Below are 24,440 nucleotides of genomic sequence, written 5' to 3' on the forward strand. Positions count from 1 at the left end.
ACTCCTGCTCCCGGTGACGTATGTACACAGGTGTGCCCCTGTATGATTCTGTGGGGTCAAGAGCAGCTTTGCCAGACTGAAGTTGTAATGTTAGCTACTTACTAGGTCTCACTGAACCCACAAAGCAGAATCCATAGCTCTTCTCATGTCTCCAGCTCCTTGTTCCTGTCAGTTGGTCAGTATTTTGCTTTTGGCTCATGAGTAAGAATCTTCCCCCCTAGAAACTGTAGATCCTTTCAGAGCACAGACTATGGCTCAGTGACAAAAGGGCACGCCACAATAAAAGGCAAGTAATAGGTATCTATTCAATGAAGACACACATATTACAATGGGGGGAAATACACAGAAAGTTCTTGAACTTGTCAATTCTTGGCCCATACAAACCCCAAGTCTTTCTTTCTGCAGTGAAGCAAAGATTCCTGGGATGGTGCCTTCTTGTTGAACCAGCCAGTAAGACAAGAGCCACATTCTGATACGCAGAAGTAACAACAAGAACAACTGAACAACGAAAGGAGCTGCAAAATCAATGAGCCTAATCGGAAATGAAGAGACTCACTCAAAGGCCTGGAGAACATGCCAAAAGAAGCTCTGAAAACAAAGATGCTCAGAGCAGCAGGCCCAGAAATGACATCTGAAGGCTCATCCCAGGTTATCTGCATGACGCCAATGATTACAGTAGAGAAGAGATGATGGCTGCAGAGAGGGTCTGTGGACTGATGCCCACAAGCTGAAGGTAAATTTCAAGGCTACAAATGTCCTCTGGGAACCCAGACCATCAGAAGGGGCCCTCAGTGACAGGGATTCAGTGACAGAGAATCGGCAACACTGGAGACAGCAGCTCTGTCCCAGCGTCCTTGTGCATGTAAAGGCCAAAACAGAACCAAAACAAACTGTGCCTCATCTCTGCTCCCAGGAGAAATACTCATTGTGGGTTTTCTAAACACCTACTTCTCAAGTCCCTGCACTCTGGTGGAGACAAGCTCTTAAGGAGAAAGGAGGCATTTAAAACGGGAGGATGAGAAGGACACTGTACCTTGACTGTCCGTCTACCTGGTGTCTAAGGTGGCCCGTGGCAGGTGGATCCAGGCCAAGGGCAATGAAGTGAAGGCGGCAAGGATGGTGTGATGGGTTGCAGTGTATCCCTCCAAAAAGATACACTGAAGTCCTAAAGTCCTGTACCACGGAATGTGACTTTAATCAAAAACAGAGGTCATCTAGCCAAAATGAGGTTATTGTGGGGGCTATCATCCAATATGACTGGTGTTCTTATGAAAAAGGAGAAATTTGAACATAGAGGCAGACAATGGGAAGACGATGTGAAGACACAGGGAGAAGTTAGCAGATGACTGGAGAGATGTGGCCCCAAGCCGAGGAGCGTCAGGCACCACCAGTAGTCCCCAGCAGCTGAAAGGGGCAGGGAAAGACCCTGCCTCAGAGCTTCCAGGAGAAGCTGACCCTTTCAACACCTTGACCATGAACTGCTGGCCTCCAGGAGTGTGAGAGAATAAATTTCTGTTGTGTTAAGCACCCGGTTTTGGGTGCTTTGTTTCAGCAGGTCTAGGAATTCAGATGGTAATTCCTATCTGAAGGGAAGAGAGGGGAGGTCTGGACATTCCATTGACACAGATTATGGTCACAATCACACAGATTACAAAAGGAAAGGCAAGGATCAGACTCTTAGAAAGCCAAAAGCATTCCTGTTGAGATAAATAGATTAGAAATGTAATTTTAAAAGGAAATGACAATGACAGAAAAATCAGCCATTAAATTTGGGGAAAGCCTGTGAGGACTCTATGGTGTAAATGGAAAATTTCAGAAAGGACTTGAGAATAACTACCACAGGGAGTAGTGAAAGGAGAGACAAGAAAATGGGGGGACAGTTTCCTTCTAATCTAAGAGGGGCTTACCCACTTAAATAAAAGACTAAATGAGAGAAAACAATGAAGTCAGTTTTGACAATAGCATGTCTATTAAAAATATTGTAAATATCAGAATTAGTGGTTAGCTGCCAATATGTTTAAACAAAGAAAGGAAATATTACCATAGAAACCAGATAAGTGAGAAACCTAAGCACAAAAATAGCTTACAATATACACTTGTGATCATATATTAAACAGTCAACATGTAACATTCTGTATTAAACAATCAACATGTAACAATCTGTATTAAACAGTCATTGTAACAATCTGTGGCTACAAGTCCAGACTCTAGGCAAACAATCTGGAAGTAGAAATGTAAGATTTACTTACCCAAATAAAAATTATCAGTGACACAATCCGAGAAAAAGCGAACATTGTATGAAACAAACAAGGAATATAAAGAATCAACTCCCAAAGGCTCCTAATTCAATATAATTTTTTCCCACTTACATATTTCAAATAACAAATAGTCCCTATGTTATGTAAGTGGTTCCTTAATACAGGACTCGTTTCATTTTATGAGTCAAAACCAGTTACTTTGCAAGGGCCGTTAAAATTCCAGCCCAATTACATGTAGGTACCTGGATACAAAACTGCAACAAAATATTTAATCAGCTACAACTAAACTCAGAGATTTAAGTTCTCTGGCCAGGTAGGGTCTACACAAAGACAACAGCACCGCAGTAATTTAGGGAGAAGCACAGCACACTCTGTCAGAGAAAGGGAAACAGAGCTCCTCTTTTAAGCAAGTGAATGCCAAAAGATGTGTTTAGTAAAATGCATCACTTTTTCTTTGCTAAAATTCTTAAAAAATAGGTACAGAGGTTTTTTAAACAAAAAGCAACATTGTACGTTTTTCTGTATTATTTCAGTCATTCCTTTTAAAAATAGGAAACTTACAAGAAATCTCCTGTCACTAGTTCCAACTTAGGAATTTTGCCAATAGCAATTTGAGAGAGGGGAAAAAAATGCAAGAAATAAAAATATGGTGTCTGCAGTTAACTAAGATACTTAACTTGCTTTTGAGATAACCCTCAGTTTTCTCAACTTGTAAATAAAGACAAAACTTCCACCTCACAGGCTGTATAAGAGATTAAAATACAATATTTTGGCAAAGTACTTTTTTAAAGCTATGAGGCCCTATGTAAACAGAAGGGAAGATATTGCATACAAAAATTTCAACCATCCACCCATTCATTCACCCATCCACCTATCCACCCACCCACCTGTTCATCCATGCAACCATGCAATCATCCACCTACCCATCTACCCACCCATCTATCTATCCATCCATTCATCCATCCATGCAACCATGTAACCATCAACCCACCCATCTACCCACCCATCTATCTATCCATCAATCTATCCATTCATCCATCTACCATCCTCCTATCCATCCATGCAACCATCCACTGACCCATCTATCCATCCATGCAACTATCCATCTATCCATCCATCCACACACCCACCCACCCACGCATTTTCTGCCTACTCACCTATCCATTCTGTTCCAAGCCCTACACCGAGAGGAAAACACAGGGTGAGTAAAATTGGCCAAGGTTTCTGCTTTGAGGAGGCTTCCAGTCATGTGGAGAAATTGATTAAAGAAGAATGTCACCCAAACAGATAACCCCAAACTTTGTTTAGTGCTTTGAATAAAACTGACAGGGAGCTCTGAGACATAGAAGGCTGGGGTTGGGGCGAGTGACTACGCCTGAGGTTAAGGAAGGCCTTCCTGAGGGTATTGTGTGGGGATCTGCAGGGTGTCCTGGGTCAAGGAGCAGCAGTGTGCTGAGTGCTGAGGAGGCAGGCTCGCTTTTACCTGACGAGGCGTGGTCTGCTTGTGGGTACAGCATGGATGGTATAGCCTTTGCCTGCCACCAGATATGTTGGCTTCCTTTCTTTCTTTTTCTCTTTCTTTCTTCTTTCTTTCTTTCTTTCTTTCTTTCTTTCTTTCTTTCTTTCTTTCTTTCTTTCTTTCTTTCTTTTTTCTTTCTTTCTATTTTGAGACAGAGTCTTGTTCTGTCATCCAGGCTGAAGTGCAATGGCACTATCTCAGCTCACTGCAACCCTGCCTCCTGGTTTCAAGTGATTCTCCTGTCTCAGTCCCACAGTAGCTGGGATTATAGGCATGCACCACCACACCCAGCTAATGTTTGTATTTTTAGTAGAGACGGGGGTTTCACCATGTTGGCCAGGCTGGTCTCAAACTCCTATCCTCAGGTGATCCACCACCTCGACCTCCCAATGTGCTAGGATTATAGGCGTGAGCCACCACACTTAGCAGACATGTTGGTTTCTTTCCCCCATGTCTTCTTATCACAAATAGCAGTGCTTTGACCATGTTTGTGGCAATCACTATTGATTTCTTTTGAATTATGTCCTAGAGGTATTCTTCAGAAAGGAAATACTGAATTCAGAACAGTTCACTGGGAGAAAAGAGGTTTATAGCTTTTGCCACATGATGCCAATTACTTTCCACACATATGGAACCAATTCACAGTGCCAGCAGCAAGACATTGGTGTGTCCATTGCTCTACTGCTCTGCCAAATATCTTACTCAGTGTGTATATTTATTTTTGCTAGTTTAATAGGTGTGTGACAGTACTTGCAAGTTGTTTTAATTTGAATTTCTGTAATTGCCAGTAATGTTGTATATGTTTCCATGCCACGATTTACTGCCAGTGTTTTCTTACATGTAAATTAACTGTTCATTTTTCTCAAATTTTTACTTAGTGGAATCTGTGAGCAATGTGAAAGCCAGGGCAAGAGTCTAGCCATCACTGCTGAGTCCCAAGCATCTAGCAGGTGATCTATAAACTTTGGCTAAATTAAATTCAATCATCAACTGACATGGAATTGCATCAGTGATCTGCTTTGGATTTAACTGTTTGTCAGTTATTTTTTCCAAACTATTTTCCATGTCTTTTCTTTTTAAAATTATGTTTTAGTATAAATAATTTTGCTTTAATGTTCATGTTATTTCTGATCATATATCTTCATATATGTTTAGAAATTGAAAGGCAATCATTTCCCTCTTAAAACTGGGATAAACATGCTTTTAAATATATATGTATCTATAGATATAAGATCTATAGATATTATATTAATAATCATATCTATAGATATGCATATTCTGATGAGTTTTCAAAGCTTAACGTTAACTCGTCTAGAATCCATTTGCATCGTAATGAACCTAAATCTCTGTACTGATATCCAACAGTTCTCACAGCCTTGGATAATGTTTCTTACTCTTATTCTCTTTCTTATTCTTTTCTCATTACGTCCTCTAGTTTGTCACTTAAGTTCAAATAATAGTTTTTCTGTTTCTGCCTGTCTAGCTTAATCATTTTTCTCTGTTGTTATCTAAATACAAGTGATTGATATGCTGGCTGCTTTGTAGGATGTCTTAAAATCCAGCAGGACAGCATGAACACCGGACTGAAAAGCCATGTGCTGTTCCCATTTACTATTCTGCCATGTGACCCCTGGCTACCCATTTTCGAGTTCTACGAAGCACTAACATACACATGGATAGCATTACATTTGTCTCCTGTTCCACAGGGAAAGCATATGGACGAGGAAGAGGACAGGGGAAACTTCAGTATTTGGAACCTAGAGAAAATGGGCATGTGTGGGACAATGGACTGAACTGCTCACCAGGGCACAAGAAAAGTGGAACTGGTGGAAGGATGCTGGGAACAGTCCAGGGTTTGCTTTCGTGATTCTCAGAGGGTAGGGAAAGGGCACCCTCTTCTGTTCACACAAGCAATTGTTGAAAAGGCCAGGCCAAGAGGAGTCAGGGTCCATGCCCCAGCACTGGCTCTTACCATGGGGGCCTTGCTGGGCCAGGCTGAATTCTGGGAATGCCAGTGCCCACATCTGGTCCTATAGCAGCACCGCCTGCTGAGAAGAGGGTATGTGGCACCAGGGAAGTGGTGATGTGTGTGGAAGTGCTCTGCAATGCACAAAACTCTGGAATAACACCCTCTGCACCAAATGTGAGGTCCTACTTAAGACAGGGATGTTCCCCAGAGGCTTCAGGAAAGGCCACCAGCCCCCGGCCATCAGGCACTCTCATGAGCACGCAGCCGTAGCTCCGCTGCCTCCATCAGCAGCTTGCATGGCCCCAGTAAAGCGCCTGCCTTAACTCTGAGGATGTACAGCTGGGCTGCTTGCGCTCAGGCACTGACACGCAGACATGAAGGGTGGGGCACCAGGAACTTGTAAGCTACATAAGGCGGAACTGATCCAAAAAGTAATAATAAATGTCCCTCTCTCTTTAGGTTAGCTGCCAGATTTGAAATCATTAGAGACTTTTAAAAGGAAATTAATAATTTCCCCGTTGGGTTGTTTGAAAGTTAATTTCAGGTCTGGTCTACTTCCCACATTTAAAACAGCCCCAGTGAGCCCTCAGCCTGGCTCTCTAACTGCTGAACAGGAACGAACATCGTGGTTATTCTGGGATCTGATTAGGCTTTTCCTGGCATTTCTGAGTTTTCTTTTTCCTTTCTGGGTGTGACAACATCAAAGCATTAAGCTATTTCTTATGGCAACACAGCTAAACATTGACACGATGTTCACCACGCACTCAGGCCATCTTATTAGACGTTCAGGCAAAACTTCAGCAGCTTTAAAAGGAGCACTGCCCAGCCAGGCAAACAGCGTGGCCAGATCTGACTTTACTTCACTTTTGTTCCTTAAAGAGTGTGTTCCAGCAGTCCAGACCATACAGTGTGGCCTCTGGAACCTTCTTCAACCAAACACCAACAAAACCCACGCAGCCAGTCACCGCCAATGGAAAACAAATGTGGGTTTCTGTGCACTTTCTCCCTTTGCTGGCAGAGGTTGATTCGGGCTATGCTTGACCCAGAAACATGCAGAGGGGCTGCTGTACCTGAACCGGCTGTGGCTTCCACGCAGGTAGCAAATTACATTAAAAAATATTGACCAGCTGGTGGGTTAAGCAGAGCTCAACCACACAAAAAACACGACGGCACATGCATGATCTCCCTAAGACATCATCGTGTGGCCCATGACTGCTTGTTGTACCAGGGCTGGAGCAACAACCTCCGTCACGTGTGCCCTGACGGAACTGTTACTTCAACAAGGTCACAGCCACAAGTGCCAGCAGTGCCAAAGGAGTTTTCAGGCCATGTATCATGTCAGTGAAGCACCCTTTTAATGCCTACCCTTGTGTAATATTCTGAACCAACCCAAACTCTCAGTTTAATCCCACTGGATACCTAGGAAGGTAGGAGCACTTACCTCTGGCTCCTGAGTCATCCTTCCTGACTGCTGGAACCCTCTGCCTGGACCCCTCTCTCCTCTCTTCTGCCAGCAGCACAGAAGGAATGTGCTGTTGCAGGTTGGAGATGATGGGGCAGCCAGGTACACCCACTCCAAAGTACTTGCTTTTGAAATTCATTTGAATGCTAAAAATACCATCTGCTTTGGGGAAGCTCAAGGGGTCCTTGTGACTCAGGTTGTGCTGAAATTTCATTTCCTCTTCTGATTCCACGCAACAGAGCCAATGAGAGGAAAAGCAACATTGCCTTTCCCTTGTCTTTTCATTCACAAAATGCAGTAATCACATCCTCCATGCTCTATGCCAACCTTGGCATGTGTAAGAAGAGTTACCTCACAGAAAAGATCACAGGTAGAAGACAACAGCCGTTTCTGCTTTTACCCTTACACCAAGAAAATCAGAGTCACTGGCTCTTGACTTTGGGTGCACATTGGAATCATCTGGAGAATTTTTAAAACTCCTCATGCCAGGTGTCACCCCACAGATTCGGATTTAATCAGTGTAGGATGTGGTCTGAGCATCCAGATTTTTAAAAGTTCCCAGGGATTCTGATGTGCAGAGAATCATTAGTCTATGTGAAACCTAGGCGGTATAGTTCAGGAGCTGAGAACTGGGGAAAGCCCTGCGTTCGGGAGTCTAAGCATCAGTACTCATCCTTGGACAAATAACATAATGTCTTTGTACCTCAATAATTTCATCTGTAAAACAGACACTATTCCCTGCAGTTCTTACTGAGGTCTTATGAGGACCTAATAAGATAAGAAAGTGCTTGGAAAAATAACAAGCACTACATAGATGTAAGGGTTAGATGATCATTATTTCCTTTGGTGATGTGAGGCTAAGAGCAATATAACTAATATTTATTGAGCACTTATTATATGCCAGGGCCTGTGCTAAGTGCACAGCTGCCCTCCATGGTAAGGACTATTGTTAACCCTGTTTTATAACTGAGAAAACCTACCAAGGAATGAAAGGTAGAAATATACAGAAAGTACAATATCAGTATTCTTTAGAAACTAGGAAACCAGCAGGAATAAGGGAAGGACAAAAAGGTAATAGTAATAAATTAAAGAGATGGAAAAATATATACTAATAGGACAGGTTCTACACAGATATGAAGTGGGTGGATTCCTCTTTCAAAAGCAACACACTCAGATGAGATTAAAACCCAAATGCTGTTTACAAGAAATATACCTACGGTAAAGAGACAGACAAAAACCTGAACATAAATATCTGGGAAAACTTATGCAAGGTTGACACAAAGAAAAAGAGGGCAAAGTGGCCACGTGAAGAGAAAACAAACTCAATTTCAAGGATAGAGACATCAACAGGATTAAGGTGGCCATTTGATATAACCTAAATAGGTATCGATGAGTCATAAAGCCAGAAGCCAGGTATGGGGCAGGGGAATTGCTTGGACCTGGGAGACGGAGGTTACAGTGAGCTGAGACCATCCATTGCACACCAGCCTGGGTGACAAGAGTGAAACTCCATCTCAAAGAACAAAAACAAAAATAAACAAAAACAAAAAACCCCAAAACAACCATATGAAGAAGGTTTTAATACAGACAGAAGTGAAAATTAATGAAATAACAAATAAAGCAAGTAATTAAAAAAATCTATCATGTTCCTTGACAGTTCCTTGTGTTTTAACATAAATCTCTGGCTGATTTGATTAAGTTTGAAAGAGAAAAAGTAAAATTGTTCAACAGCATAAATGAAAAGAGTAATATAAGTATAGATATAGAAGAAAATAAGAAAAATGTCAATGCAACATTATGATGGCAAATTAAAAAACCTAAAGGAAATGGATAATTTTCTACCAAAATATAATTTCCTGATTTGCACATAAGGGAAAGCAGACAGTGTGAATTGACAAATGACTTCAAAAGCAATCAGAAAATAAAGATCTACTTTATCTAATTAACCATTAACAATAAATAATTCCTATGAGACTTCTCCAGACAATAATAAGATGGGAAGTTCCCCAGGTTATTTTGTAAAGCTAGCATTGTCTTATATAAAACCACATAAAAACATTAAAAATAGAAAATTATAGATCAATTCACCTGTAAACACAGATGCAGAAACTGTAAATAAAATATCAACAGATCAAATCCAGCAGTTAAAAAAAGACAATTAGCATTTATAGTAGGAGTTCAAGGTTGAGTCAACATCTATCATAATCATTTATTCAATTAATAAATTAAAGTAGAAAAGCTATATGAATACACTAATTGCTGCAAAAAGGGATTTGAAAAATTCAGCAATGTTTCCTAATAAAAACTCAAAGCAAAAATGAATACATGGAAACTACCTAAATATAACAAGAACCTATTTGCTAACTGTCTAGAGCAAATGCTCATAAACTGGTGACACCAAGACCTTTAAAATCAGGAATAAGATAGATATAACTGCTAGAATCACGATTATTCAACTTTTGAAATTGCTAAAGATACACAGTAAGACATGGAATAATAAGTTGTATAAATATTAGAAGAGATAAACTTGTTTTGAAATTGCAGAATATGTGATCATATATCCAAAAGTATTAAGGAATTCTAGTTAAAAACTACATTAGAGTGAACAAGAGAATATGGAAAAGGAATTGGATAAAATAGAAATAAACAAAACAACTTTTCTCCATACCAGTAATATCAGGTTGGAATAGAAATGGAAAAGATTTATATAAATATATAGATAGTTCATTAATATGGTAGCAAAAACAATAAAAAAGCCACAAATAGACAAGACAGGTCCAGGACTTTTAGGAAGAAAGGAAAAAAATCTCACTAAAGAACATAAAAGCTACAAAATAGAGTCACTATGGGAAATGAGCAAAATAGAAAAACAAATGTCTGATAATAGTCCAGTCAAGATATCTTTGGAAAAAAAAAATGAACAGAAAACTTGCATTAACAGATTGTAAGACTTAAATGCAGTGCCTATAATCAAAACAATATGACATTTGCCAGAAACAGATTAATAGGCCAGTGAACCAGTACTGAGAATCCCAAAATGTATACAGATATAGGTACTGGGGAAAATGCCAGTGGTGACATTTCAATTCACAGGAAAAAGAAAACTTTATTTTAAAAATTGTGCTAGAGTAACTGGTTATCTGGAAGAGATAAAAGTTAGCCACCTCCACCCTCTGCCACTTCCCTCATACAATACACACAAATAAATACCAGAAAGGTTAAAGCTTAAAATGTAAAAACTAAATGAATGAAAACATTACAAGGAACTCCAGGAGAATACTGAAATAAAATTAGAGAGAAAGTGGCCTTCTTGCATAACCACATACCAGAAAGGAAAAGATGAACATATTGAATTATGTATTATTTTATCTTTGCTATCACAAAAGATAACAAAAAAAGAAAAATAATGGATTGGGAAAAATATTGGCAACATTTATGATAAACAAAGTCTTAAAAATCTCTAATGTTCAAAAAAAAAAAAAAAAAAAACCCTCCAAAGTGAGAAAGAAAAAAAGACAAACAATCCTTTAGAAAAAATAATCAACCAACATTAACAGGCAGTTCACATAAAGGGAATGCAGATTAATACTATAACATGGAAATTAAAATAAGGTGATATTATTTTTGCCTATCACACTGATGAAAATTAATAGGCTCCAGGATGCCTAATGCTGGCTGAGGTGTGGAGACAGAGAATCCCATATATTGTTGGTGAAAGTGTGAATCACCAGAATGTTTGTGGGCAGTGTTTCCAAAGCAGTCCACTTTTAGGACTGTGCTCTACATAGGCAAACATACTATAGCAAATAAGGCTATATCGCAAGAGGAAAAAAAAAGAAATATTCAAATGTTCACCAATAGGAGGAGAGCTATGTCAACTAAGCTACATTAGCTCTATGTATTTAAAGAATGTACCTAAAAGAATGAGTTGTAGCTACACTAACTGATCTAGAGGAAGTTTATGATAGAGTACTACATTTAAAAAGCCAAGTTGAAGATAATGTAAATAATGCAATACTATTTTTGTTATCAAAATGGGAAATTAAAACTAAAACCTATATAGGTTTATAAATGTTTGTATAGCACTGCATATAGAAGGATGTGAAACGATCCCTACCAGGTTGTTAAATTATTTACTTCAAGGGCAGAAGATTCATAATTTTTATTACCACTCTCAATTGTGATCACTTGTTATAACAATCATATATAACTTTAGTAATTTTAAAATTTAACACCTAAAAATTAAAAAAAAAGAAATATGTTAAATATGATATCTTTAATCAATTTTTGAAAAAATCATGAAAACAAAAACAAAAACAAACAAAAAACTTTGGGAGGGAATGAAGCCCAGATGTCCCCTTCAAAACTCATGATGAAATGTAATTGCTGTTGTGAAGATATTAAGGGGTGGGACCATTAAGTGGCAATTAGGCCAAGAAGGCCCCACCGTCATAAATGGATTAATGTTGTTATGTTATTTTGAGGGTGGGTTGGTATAAAAGTGAGTTCTTCCCTCTCAGTCTGTTGGTCTCTTGCTCTTCACCTTCTGTCATGGGATACGACTGCATGAAGGCCCTCACCAGATACCAGCACTTTTGCCATGGGATACCACAGCATGAAGGCCCTCACCAGACACCAGCACTATGCTCTTGGACTTCTCAGTCTCCAGAACTGTAAGCCAAATATATTTCTGTTTATTATAAATTATCCAGTCGGTGGGATTCTGTTACAGCAATACAAAAGGAACTAAATACACTCCACAGGCAGTGACTACTCACTGTTTTTCCCGGATAACTGCTGGGCAAGGCACTGGCTTCAATGAAATACTTTCTCAGCAGATGTTTGCTGGGGTCAGGACTATCCAGTAAGATGTAGGAACAGAAATAGGCCCCATGCCGAAGCAGGAATATTGCAACGTCTTCATTCCCTAAAGGAACAAAACCAGAAAGCTAAAGGCATGCAGGTACAGAAAGTGTCATAGTTGTTGGAAGGGCAGACTCTGATATGTGGAATGGAAACTGAAAAGGTACTTGTGCTGGTTGGACTTCTCTATTTACTTCTCTTGATGCATCAAGTTCCCGTTAGTAGGAGAATTTCTGTGGGGCTTTGCCCTTTGGAGTGCCTCATACAACAGTCCCATTAGACACAGTCAGTCTCTGTCACTGAAATTCCCTTGCGGGGGCAAGTAAGGGGGAAATGAGGAAGGGTGCAGATATTTTGAAAAAGAAACACAGAACAGGAATTGCAAAAGTCTCCTCACAGAGGTAATTTGAGAGCCAAGAGTGAGAATAAAGACACAGTCCCACATCTGGAGGCTGAGATGGTTTGCATGGTCAGGGTTGACTCAGAGTAGTGGGGAAACCTACCTGACTTGATGGCCGCATACAGGGGCAAGCGCACGATGACTGGGAACTCATTCTTCCTGACAGCGTAGCTCTCTGGGTCAGCCCCGTGTGTCAGTACCAGGAGCTTCACAACCCCCAGGTGCCCTTGTTGGCAAGCCAAGGCCAGCATCCAGTTCAGCAGCCGCTGGGGACTGCAGGGACCTGGCAGGAGATGGCAGGACAAAGGGAAAGTACCACTGAAGGGTGCTACTTGCTCCCACTCTGCTCTTCTCTTAGATCATTAGTAACAATGGACTGGTCAAATAAAATGTGGTACATTTGCACCACGGAATACTATACAGTCATAAAAAAGAATGAGATCATGTCCTTTGCAGCAACATGGATGGAGTTGGAGGTGATTATCCTAAGTGAACTAACACAGGAACAGAAAACCAAATACTGCATGTTATCACTTATAAGGGGAAGCTAAACATTGAATGAACATGGACACAAAGAAGGGAACAACAGACACTGGGGACTACTTGAGGGTAGAAGGAGGAAAAAGGGTGAAGATTAAAAAACTACCTATTGGGTACTATGCTTATTACCCAGGTGACAAAATAATCTGCATACCAAACCCCAGCAACATGCAATTTACCCATGTAACAAACCTGCACACGTACCCCTGAACCTAAAGTAAAAGTTAAAAAAAAAAATCCAGCTGTCCTGTTTCCAGCTGAAAGTTGCTTCTGTTGAGTTGATAGTGTTTTCTGGAATAGCCCCTCTGAATTGCATATGACATTTCCACACTTCATTCCCCCACCTGCTTGTCAGAAAATGCCAAGCAATGAAATGTAGGATTAAAAATGGCATATCCAGCTTGATCTTAGCCAAATAAAAAATGAATGTGTGGAAATAAGACTAGAAAGAACTACCCCAGTGTTGTGGTATTATCTCTGGCTCTCCCCTGCCCTCACCCCTCCCCTAGAGTAACATTACATGCAGGAGTATGAACTTTGGAGACAGGCATTTTAGAGTTAAAATAATTTAGCTATGCAATTTTGGACACATTTCTTAATCTCTCTCTTAGTTTGGCTGTTGGTAAAATTGGAATAATAATACTCATCCTCCCAAGTTTAATGTGAGGACTACATCACAAAATGTGTGTCAAGTGCCTGGATCAATAAATCCTAACTCATTATGTTGTGTCATTGTATTATTAGAGTACTAACACTTTCCCACATTTTAAAATTATCTATAATATACATATATTACTTTCATGAATAATAATAATAAAAGCTTTGGTGAAAGAAATGGATCTGTCAGGCCTAAAACTGATAATTTCTCTCCAATAGAACTGCCTACTTAATTCCAGGATGAAATAACACTTAGCACATTGAGTTAACAGGGACAGTGTGGGCTGAAATGTTACAATATCTTCAAGTTCAAAATAGTGCAATATCTTCTGGGTCTAGTTGCCATGGAAAAATGACCTCATCTTCTGCATGGACATTTCCCAAATGCATCATAACACTGTCTCATTTCCAGAGGCACATAGTCTTAGGGATCAAAGTGCTCCCAAGTGAGGAGAGAGTGACCCTCTCCTTCATGACAGGACGTGAATGAAAGCAGGGTCAGGACGGCCCTGTTATTCACCAAAAAAAAAACATGTAGCATAGGACTGAGGCTGGAGCCAGTGCCAAATAAATATCCCTTCTTCTCCCTCTACTGTTAACCAGAATTAATTATTTGTAGGTATGTTAACAGAAAATAAGTGACCCCTAATTCACTTACACAAGAATATCTAGGTAAGAGAAACACAGTAACCATGCTAGTAACTTCTGTTGAGATGGGGATGTGTCAGTCTTTGGAGGCAGGCATTGTATTTCAGGACCATGATTTTAAGATGAGGAAACCAAAGCTCAGAGAGGAGGTTTGGAAATGTAGGAGATTGGTCAGAGTGGTGGGAAAAACTACAGTGAAAGGACGCAAACCTTCTGAAAGTTCAGAAGGTTCTGCAGAGCCCTGGGGGAAAATAGCTGAAGGCAGAGGGCAAGGAGTGTAGGGAAATGTAGCTTAAACAGGCTTATTTACTTATGGTGACCAGGAACTGACCTTTGATCATCTGCTGACTTGCCATTCCCTGAAAGGGGAACAATAAATGTTAATTACGTACAGGTTGTGCTCACTCCAGGTTTTCGGCATTGTGCCTGCATTGAATAAAAGCAAGCAGCTCTAGCTTCTCCAGGCTGCTCTCTGGCCACTAGAGCCAGGCAGTCACGCAGCTGCTCTACACTGTATACCTGTGTCTGAGCACTCATTTCATCCATCAGCCAGGGTCTGCGGGACATACCCAGCAGGGAAACTTCCTGAAGGTCCCATAGTTGGTAAATAACAAGGTCAAGACTTAAACCTTGCTTTGTCTAAAATCAAAGGGTGCTCTCTTAACCACACAAAACCCCTACAGGTATTATCTACAGCCTAAGGCCAATGACACTCAGAGGAGCCCCTCTTCCTCCCTGCTCAGCTTCAGAGACCAGCAATCACTTAACAACATGCTTCAAAGAATAAATCCCATCAACCTCTCATCCCTCTTCTTCTCAAACCCTCCTTTGTTCTCTAGCTGCTGCTTGTTTTTGCTTTTTGTTTGAGAGAGGGTCTCCTTCTATCTCAGCCTGGGGTATAGTAATGTTCTCATAGCTGACTGCAGCCTCGGACTCCTGGGCTCAAGTCATTCTCCAACTTCAGCCTCCCGTGTACCTGGGAATATAGGCATGTGCCACCATGCCTGGTTAATTTAGATTTTTTTTTTTTTTTTTTTTTTTGTAGAGACAGGGTCTCACTATGTTACTCAGGCTGGTCATGAACTCCTGGGCTCAAGTGATCTTCTTGCCTTGGCCTCCCAATGTGTTGGGATTACAGGCATGAGCCACCATGTCCGGCCTGTCTCGTTTGTCTTCTTGTCTTAACTTACTCCTGACCATGGCTGACTTCCCTTCCAGCTTGGGAACTCCTTTGCAGGAAGTGCAGGGATGGTACACACTGTTTTTCCCATCTCTGCACTTTCTGCAAAGTCCACCACAATGGTCTGAAATCCTTCAGTCCTCAGCAGCTCTGCTCAGAGTTGAGCTGAAGACAGGATGCTCCTGGGAGCAGTTGAAAACCATGATGAGGTTCAGCCATGCTTCCTGTTCTGCAAAAGCAGGCAGCCCAAGTCCTTCCCTCACTTGTCTGCCAAGTAAACTCCTATTCACTCTGCAAAGCCCAAGTCAGATGTCAGCCTCCCTTGGGAGACCCCATCCTGCATCCAGACAAACCTGCCCCCTGGTGTGCTCCCAGACCTCTGTGTAAAAATACTTCAACCTCAGCATAATTACATTGCACAACGTTACTCCTTTCTGCCTTAATTTCCCCTGCTTGGCCAGGAGGTACTAAAAGGCTGGGAAAATCTTTAAAAAAATTCTCTGTGTCTCTCAAGTTCTACAAAGTGCTCAGCACTTGGCAGTATTCAATAAATATTAGCTAACATTAGATGACTGAGTCAGCTGGCGTAGACTCTTCAGGGCTAGAACAGAGCTAATCTTGGGGCTCCCTGAAAAGAGGCAGGTCAGCCTTTGGCTCCTTAGGGGCACCCAAGCTCCTCTCTGCCCTCCTATGTCTTGTCTTAGTCTTCTCATGGGCCCTAAAATTGCCCTGATTTCTGCCCATAATGTCATTCTGCCTTCAGACATATGAGGGGAACACCAGCTTGGAACCAGCTCTGAGCACAGATCTACCAAAGCACACAGCTGGAAACTCTCAAACAGGCTGCTATATAAGGGGTGAGGCCCAATGCAGAATGAAAAGAATGGGGCCTCTTGTTTAAAAATCATGGAACATTTTAAGATAGTGAGTACAGAGTATTAAACAAAACGTGGGCCCTTCTAGGTGCAGGGCCCTGGGCGACTGCATGTTCTCCCACCCAAGAGGTGGGCCCTGGCTCCCAAGCAAAATCCTAACTCCCAAAGACCACTGCTAGGGTGTGCCTCAACCTGTAACTGTAGCGATGCCTGCCTAGACTGGTGCAGTGTTTCTGAGCTAAGACCACCACGGGAAATTACAGGAGACCAGGACATCTTGAGTTCACCAAAGAAAAAATTAGTTCCCATAAAAGCAACATAGTGTGGTACACAAATACAATGGAATATTATTCAGCTATCAAGTCACAAACAGGCATGGAGAAACCTTAAATGCATATTGCTATGGGAAAGAAGTGAGTTTGAAATGGCTACATACTGTGGGATTCCAACTAAAGCGATGTTCTGGAAAAGGCAAAGATACTAAAAAAGATCAGTAGTTGCCAGGGGCCAGGGGAGGGAGGGAGGGAGGGATGGGGCCAGGGGAGGGGTGGAGCACAGAGGATTTTTAGGGCAGTGAAACTGTTCTGTGTAATACTGTACTAATGGATACGTGTCATTATCCATTTGTCAAAACCAATGGGATCTACAACAGCAAGAATGAATTGCAATGTAAGCGATGGACTTTAGTTAATAAGAAGGTATCAATATTAGTTGATCAATTGTCGCAAATGTACCACACTAATGCAAAACAGAGTCATAGGGAAAACCGTGTGGAGGGAGTACGGTGGAGCTCACTTCTCTGAGCTTTGGTTTCCTCATTTTAAAACCATGGCCCTGAAATATAGCACCTGCCTCCTAAGACTGCTGCATCCCCATCTCAATACAAGTTACTAGTATGATTACTCTGTCTCTCTTACCTAGACATTCTTGTGTAAGTGAATTAGGGATCACCTGTTTTCTGTTAACATACCTTCAAATCATTAATTCTGGAACTCTATACACTCCAATCAATTTTTTCCATAAATCTAAAACTTCTCTAAAAAGACCAAGGTCTATTAATTATTTTTTAAAAAAGCAATGTTAATTACATTCTTTATGAAATATGGTGTTTGAGACTTTCTCTTATGAGTTCATGGGAGTGAGAGGTGGGATGTGGCTAGCAGGCAAGCTTCACTTTGTTTGGGTGTCAGTGGCCTGCCCTGGATTTCTTGATCTCATTATTGGTGAAAGCATGAAGAAGTAAACATTTTGGGGTGATGCCTAAGAAGAGGTGCCCTGAGACATGGTTAAGAGCTCATGCCCTGTGATTTACCTGGTAAGGACTCAAGCAATTCCTGCACAATGGCCGTGTGCCCAAAATACGCTGCTACCACGGCTGGGTTGTCATCCATGGGCTCAGTGGGCAGCTCCACCAGTCTCTCGCTGAGTAGATAGCGGACCATCTCCAGATCCCCATAGGCCGCTGGGATGCTCAGAAGCTGGCCCTGGCCAAAACAGAACAGGGCTCCAGTGAGATTGGCTCTATTAGGAACTGCCAAGAGAACTGACGTTAAATGCTTCACCAGGTCCCGGGGCAGGGCTGGAGTTGTGTTGTCCAGAACGGCAGCACCTGCCAAGTGTGACTGGGCAGCACTTGAAATGTGGCTCCTCAGAAGTGAGAGGTGGAGAGTATAAAATCACATGTGAATTCAAAGACCTAGTACAGAAAGGGTAAGCTAGCTTATGAATAATTTATGTTGATTACATGTTGAAACAATTATTTTAATATATTCATGTTAAATAAAAATAATATTAACATTTTATTTGTTTGTTTCTGTTTGCTCTTTTTTTTTTTTTTTTGCCAGCGTCTCTCTCTGTTACCCAGGCTTGTTCACTGCAGCCTTGACCTCCCAGACTAAAGTGATCCTCCTGCCTCAGCTTCCTGAGTAGCTGGGACTGCAGGCATGTGCCACCACACCGGCTTTTTTTTTTTTTTTTGTAGAGACCAGATCTTGCTATGTTGCTAGGGCTGGTCTCGACCTTCTGGGCTCAAGTGATCCTCCAACCAGAGTACCTGAGATTATAGGTGTGTGCTTGTTTACTGCTTTAATGTGGCTACTAGAAAATACGATATTATACATGTGGCTCTCATTTGCTGCTCTCGACTACCTGCTTCATGAGGAAGGGGATGGTGCGCATAGCCCCTTCTGGCATAGAGCCAGAGCTCAGTAATCACTTGGGACATGTTGAGTCAGTCCTGGGAAGAGGGAAGGCAACCAGGCTCTCTGAGGAACCATTCTGCAATTTATTCATAAATGGAATGTGACAGACTAGGGGACTTCACAGATCTGAATCCAGGGACAAAGATCCTCCAGCAGCATGCAGAGGGACTCTTGACTTGGTGGCCCAGAGGAAGGAAAGGATATGGTGGAAACTGGACCCAAACCTGAGTTCCTGCTCATTTCCAGTCCTTCCGGTATGTAAAGGTCCTATGTGGCAGGCCATGTATTAATACATCAACAAGAATGTGGAGGTTCAGAGAGGTTTCAGAGCTTGCCCGACACCACATAGCTAGTAAGTGGCTATCATAGACCAGTGTAAAAGTGGTCTTGACTTATCAAGAGCTCTCTGGGTCTGAGAAAAGGATACTCAGATGGCTGCTAGATTGGCATGTTAAGTGTTTGATTGCATTTCTGAAATGTCAAGTCCTTTGGCATCTGGTTGTCTCCTATGGGCTTGAACATCAGTGTGTTCAAGCGGGTAGATGGGGAGCCCCTATTGGAATGGGATGGCCAGTGCCTCCATCAACACTTATTGAGGATCTACTGTGTGTGAGAGGTGGGACGGTGCACTGAGGATGTCAGGGGCCATTTCTGGTCTCCACAGATTTACAATTAATTTGAGGAGGGAGTATGCATAAACAGCCCCCAACAAGCACATTTGACTTGCTGAATAGTTTATAACACAAGTGTGTTTGGAGATCATTTTAGATGCGTTGGGTAGGAATGGGTAAATGGAGCCCCCAGGAAAGGGAATGGACATTTATCAAAGCTCTCATCATGTGACAGATTCTGGACTGAGTACTTTATTCACATGGCTACATTCAATCCTCCCAACAGTCATGCCAGGAATGTGCCTGTATTTCTATGTTACAGAAGAGTAAATAAAAGCTTGCCCATGGTTAGGGAGTTTATCATCAGCAGAACTGCTCAGGGTTTGAACTGGGGTGTCTAGCTCTAAAGCCTAAGAGTCTCTGTTGCATTCAAGACTTCCTGGAAACATGGGACTTGGAGGAAGGCTCAGGTTCTGTAAGTGGAGTGAATGGGCTGGCAGTGGGATCTATGTCTGGCAAGTGAGGAGAGGAACAGTCTAAGGGGCTGGGATCAGGTGAAGGACAGTAGACTCATATATTCAATACGATCAGAAAGAAAAGCCCACCCACCTGCCACTCTGCCGAGGGTGAGGCCCAGTAGCCCTGTCATTCCAGGAAAGCATTTGCATTATGGAGAAAAGCCACAGTGATTGATTAAATGCTTCACTGCACACAACTAACAGCTGTCTAGACTCGGTCGGTTAGAGGCTTAAAAGCCCCATCCTCTAGCAGTGGTAAGTGATGTCATAGGAGCCAGCCCAAGGCCAAGAGGACCCAGACAGTGGGAAAGGTCAAAGCTGGCTTTCTGGCTGGAGTCTCCATAGTGAGTATTTTAAAAAATTCCAACAGCACAGAAAAGTATAAAGCAAGAAGTAGGCATCTCTCTATGTCTTTACCTCCCAATTGCCCTCTGCAAAGGACACCTTCCAGAACATATTTATTTATAGTACTCACAGGTAATCTCATATACAACTGAATGCTTTTTTCACTTAATTCATTATGACCTTTTAATCATCAATATAACACACCTGCACACCTGCAGAAAAGTGCAAATATTTTAAGTGTTCAGTTTCATGCAAGGCATTTGAATACACCCATGTAACTGGCCTCAGTCCAAAGACCAGGACATCACCTGTGCCCAGAAGCCCCCTTTGTTCCTTCTAGTCACTACCCTATGGTGAGGAACCACTATACTGACTTCTGACATCGTAGATTAACTATTACCAGTTTTTAAGTGCTGTAAAAGTGGACTTATACTTCGGTTATTTTTTAACTTTTTGCTCTGAAATAATCAGAGATTCATGGGAAGTTACAAAGATAGTACTGAGAGGACCCTAGTATCCTTCATCCAGTTTCCCCCAATGGCAACATCTTACATAATTGTAGCAAGATACTTGATGTTAGTACAATGTGTGTATATGTTCTGCATTTTGTCACAGGTGTAGACTTGAGTAGCCACCACCACAATCAAGATACAAACCTGTTCCATCACCACAAAGGTCTCTGTCATGCCACGTACCCATGGTAGTCTCACTCATCCTCTTCCTCTTCACCATCTCTAACCCCTGACAAACACTAATCTCTTTCCACCTCTATAATTTTGTCATTTTGAGAATGTTACTTAAATGGAATCATAGAGATGATCTTTTGAGATTGGCTTTTTTTTTTTTTTAACTCAGCATAATGTCCTGAGATCCATCCGAGTTGTTGCATGTTTCAGGAGAGTGCCTTTGTATAGCTTAGTAGTACTCCATGTATGTTTAAGTATTCACTTACTGAGAGTCTTTGGTTGTATCCAGTTTTGGGTCATTACAAATAAAGTTTGTATGAAACATCGTGAGCAAGTTTTTGTGTGCATGTAAGTTTCCTCTCTCTAGACTAAATATTCAGGAGTTCAATTGCTGGTTCATAAGTGAATTTTTAGTTTTGTAAAGAAACTGACAAACTATTTTCCAGCATGATTGTACCATGTTACATTGTTGGTGGTAACACATTAGAGATACCCCTTCTCTGCATCCCAATCTGAATTTGGTACTGTCACTATTTTTTATTTTTGCTGTTCATAAAGCTGTGTAATGACATCTTATCATTGCTCTAATTTTTATTTTCCTAATGGCTAATGATGTTAAACATCTTTTCATGTGCTTATTTGACATCTGTGTATCTTCCTCAGTGAAATATCTCTTCACATATCTCATAACTTTTCTATTTGGGTTGTTTGCTTTTTAATGTTGAGTTTTGAGAGTTCTTTATATATTCTAGCTATGGAGTCCTTTGTCATATAAGTGATTTGTAAATATTTCTCTCAGTCTGTAGCTTGTTTTTTTTAGAATCACTGTCTTAGATATTTCTCAGAGAAAAGTTTTTACTCTTGGTGAGGTCCAGTTTACCAATTTTTCTTTCATAAATCATTTCTTTTATGGATTTTCTGTATAGATTGTCATGTGATCTACAAATAGAGACAGTTTATTTCTTTCATATCTGTGTGCCTTTTATTTCATTTCCTTGCCTTCTTGCATTGGCTAGAATTTCCAGCAATATATTAAATATATTGAATAGTATTTTTTAAATACAATGATATTATAGTTGCTCTTGAGTAGAACTTGCAGCATTATATTGAGAGTGGACATTCTTGCCTCGTTCCTGATCTTAGGGGAAAACAGTCTTCAACATCAAGAATGATGTTAGTTGTAGGTTTTTGTCAATATTCTTTATCCAATTGAGAAAGTTCCCTCCTATTCTTAATTTTCTAAGAGTTTTTGAGAAACATGGTATTGAATTTTGTCAATTTTTTTCTGTATCAATTGATATGATAAGGTAACTTTTCTTTTTTAGTTTATTAGTAAAGAGGATTACATTGATTGATGATTGAAACCGAACCAACTTTGCATCTCTGGAATAAACTCCACTTGGTCATGGCTTAGAATTCCTTTTACATATAGCAGAATTGTACTTGGTAATATTTTGTAAAGAATTTTTGCATCCACATTCATAATGGGCATTGGTCCATACTTTTTTTAACACTGTCTTTGGTTTTGGTGTTAGGGTAATACAGCCTTGATGAAAGTGTTAAAAAATGTTCCCTCTTCTATTTTCTAGAAGAGACTATGTAGAATTGGTATTAATTCTTTAAATGTTAGGTAGAATTATCCAGTGAAGCCATCTGGATCTGTAAATTTGTTTTTGGGGGAAGTTTAAAATTATGAATAGAATTTTCTGCATAGTTAAAAGGTTATTCAAATTATGTATTTCCTATTAAGTTGTGGTAATTTCTACTTTTCAAGGATTTGTCCGTTTCATCTAAGTTATCCAATGTATGTGTTTAGAGCTATTCATAATGTCCCCTTATTATCTTTTTGATATCTGCAGGATTTGTAATGATGTTCTGTGTTTCCCTTCTGATGTTGGTAATTTTTGTCTTTTGGATGTTTTTCCCCTAAAGGCAATGTTTCTCTTTGACTACTTTCAAGGTTTTATTTTGTTTTGTCTTTAGTTTTAATAAGCTGGACTATGATGCACTTGGAATGGATTTCTCTGGGTATGTCCTGTTTGTTTTCAACTTCTTCAATCTGAGCATTTATGTCCTCTGCCAGTTTGAGAAGTTTTCAGCCATTGTCTCTTTGAGTTCTCCTTCAGTCTTGCCTTCTGTCTACTCTCCTGGGATTCTGATGACATGAATGTTAGATCTTCTGTTAAAATCCTCACATGTCCATGAGGCTCTGTTCATTTTTTCAGTCTATTTTCTTTTGTTTTGGCTTTATTTCCAGAGTGGGTAATTTCTACTGTTCTGCCTTCTCTCTGATTCTTTCCCCTGTCCTCTCTTCTCCATTCTACAGTTGAACCCATTCATTGAGTTTTTTTTTTTTTTTTTTAATTTCAGGTATTGTACTTTTAAGTTCTAAAATCTTCATTTGGCTCTCCTTGTGTCTTTTATTTCTTTGCTGAAACTTTCTATTATTCCATTTGTTTCAAGTATATTTATAATTGCCCACAGAAGCATTTTTATGATGACTACCTTAAAATCCTTGTTAGATAATTCTAACGTTGGAGTCATCCTGCTCCTGGCCTCTCTTGGTCATCTTGTCTCAGTGAGTTTGTGATCTTTCTGGTTCTTGGTAATTATAAGTAATTTTTTTAATGGCCTGGATATTTGCGGCATTATGTTTTAAGACTCTGGATCTTACTTCAATCTTGTGTTTTGGCAGGCCTCCTCTGATGCCGCTCTGGTGGGTAAACAGGGATGGCCCCTCAATGCTGCCTGGTGGGGTGGAAATCTGGGGGCTATACTTATAATCAGTTGACCACCAGTAAGCAGGGGCTCCTTGTTATTGCTGGGGAGAGTTAGGACTTGAGATTCTCCTCCAGGCCTGCTTCAATTCTACCCTAGTTATATGGGGAACACATGTCTCATTACTGCCAGGCTGGGTGGGGACAGAAGTCCAGGCTCCCCACATGCTGTCCACTGATGGTGATGGGGGGATGTTGTCACCACCTGGTGGGGATTAGCACCCCAGCTCCTCACAGCCTTCTCTGACACCCTGGGGTGGGGATGATTGAGGTGCCTGTTACAGCCTGGCAAGGGTGGAACTCTAGGCTCTCCACCTGGCCTTTGCTGGTGAGAGGTAGGGCCGGTCTGCAAGCATATTTCTGCAGTGTTTGGCCGAAGGGGGTTTGGTGATTGCCTATAAGTTTCCTGCCTGGCTTTGCTGTGCCTTTCCTGGTGCTTTGGTTAGAGAGAGCAGGCTTTCCTTGGATTTTTTTTTTTTCTCCTCTGTGCCAGTTTGTGTTTCTGGATTGCCAACTTCCTCAGTATCTGGTTTGGGACGTATGAGATAAAAGTAAAACCCAAAAACGTACTACTGCGATTTCCTTGAGTACTGAGACCACCAGCTAGTCTGCCTTCTTTTCTCCACCTTTCAGAATCCTACGTTTGTTTTACATGTAACGTCTAGAGCTTTAGTGCACTTAGTGAGAAGAGGGCAAAGTAAACAACCTCCATGTTCCCTCCATCTTCCCGGAAGCAGAAGTTCTGCGCTTATTACATTAAGTTACACTGGAGTTCTTTCCAAAACAGCTGCTAGAGATTATTTTGTGCTTTTGGAGTGCTGTGTGGTATTCTAGGACCTGGACAGACTGACATTTCTGTAGCAGCCTTCTCCTGTGGATGGAACAGTTAGGCGGTTTTCAAGGTTGTGCTATCTTAAACACAACTTGAGTG

General features: G+C 41.0%; 1 protein-coding gene across 5 annotated transcripts in view; it reads right to left on the reverse strand.

Moving 5' to 3' along the window:
- The window catches only part of LRRK1 (leucine rich repeat kinase 1), a 154,324-nt gene that overhangs the window by 70,543 nt on the left and 59,341 nt on the right, over positions 1-24,440 (reverse strand). For all 5 annotated transcript variants that reach the window (XM_050799741.1, XM_050799743.1, XM_050799740.1 and 2 more), the window contains 3 exons: positions 17,684-17,855; positions 12,575-12,754; positions 11,987-12,135 (listed from right to left, as the gene is read on the reverse strand). In XM_050799741.1, coding sequence (XP_050655698.1) covers positions 11,987-12,135; positions 12,575-12,754; positions 17,684-17,855 — 501 coding nt within the window. The remainder of the gene's footprint in view (positions 1-11,986; positions 12,136-12,574; positions 12,755-17,683; positions 17,856-24,440) is intronic.

Source organism: Macaca thibetana, chromosome 7 (genome assembly GCF_024542745.1).
Source record: "Macaca thibetana thibetana isolate TM-01 chromosome 7, ASM2454274v1, whole genome shotgun sequence".
Lineage (NCBI taxonomy): Eukaryota > Metazoa > Chordata > Mammalia > Primates > Cercopithecidae > Macaca > Macaca thibetana.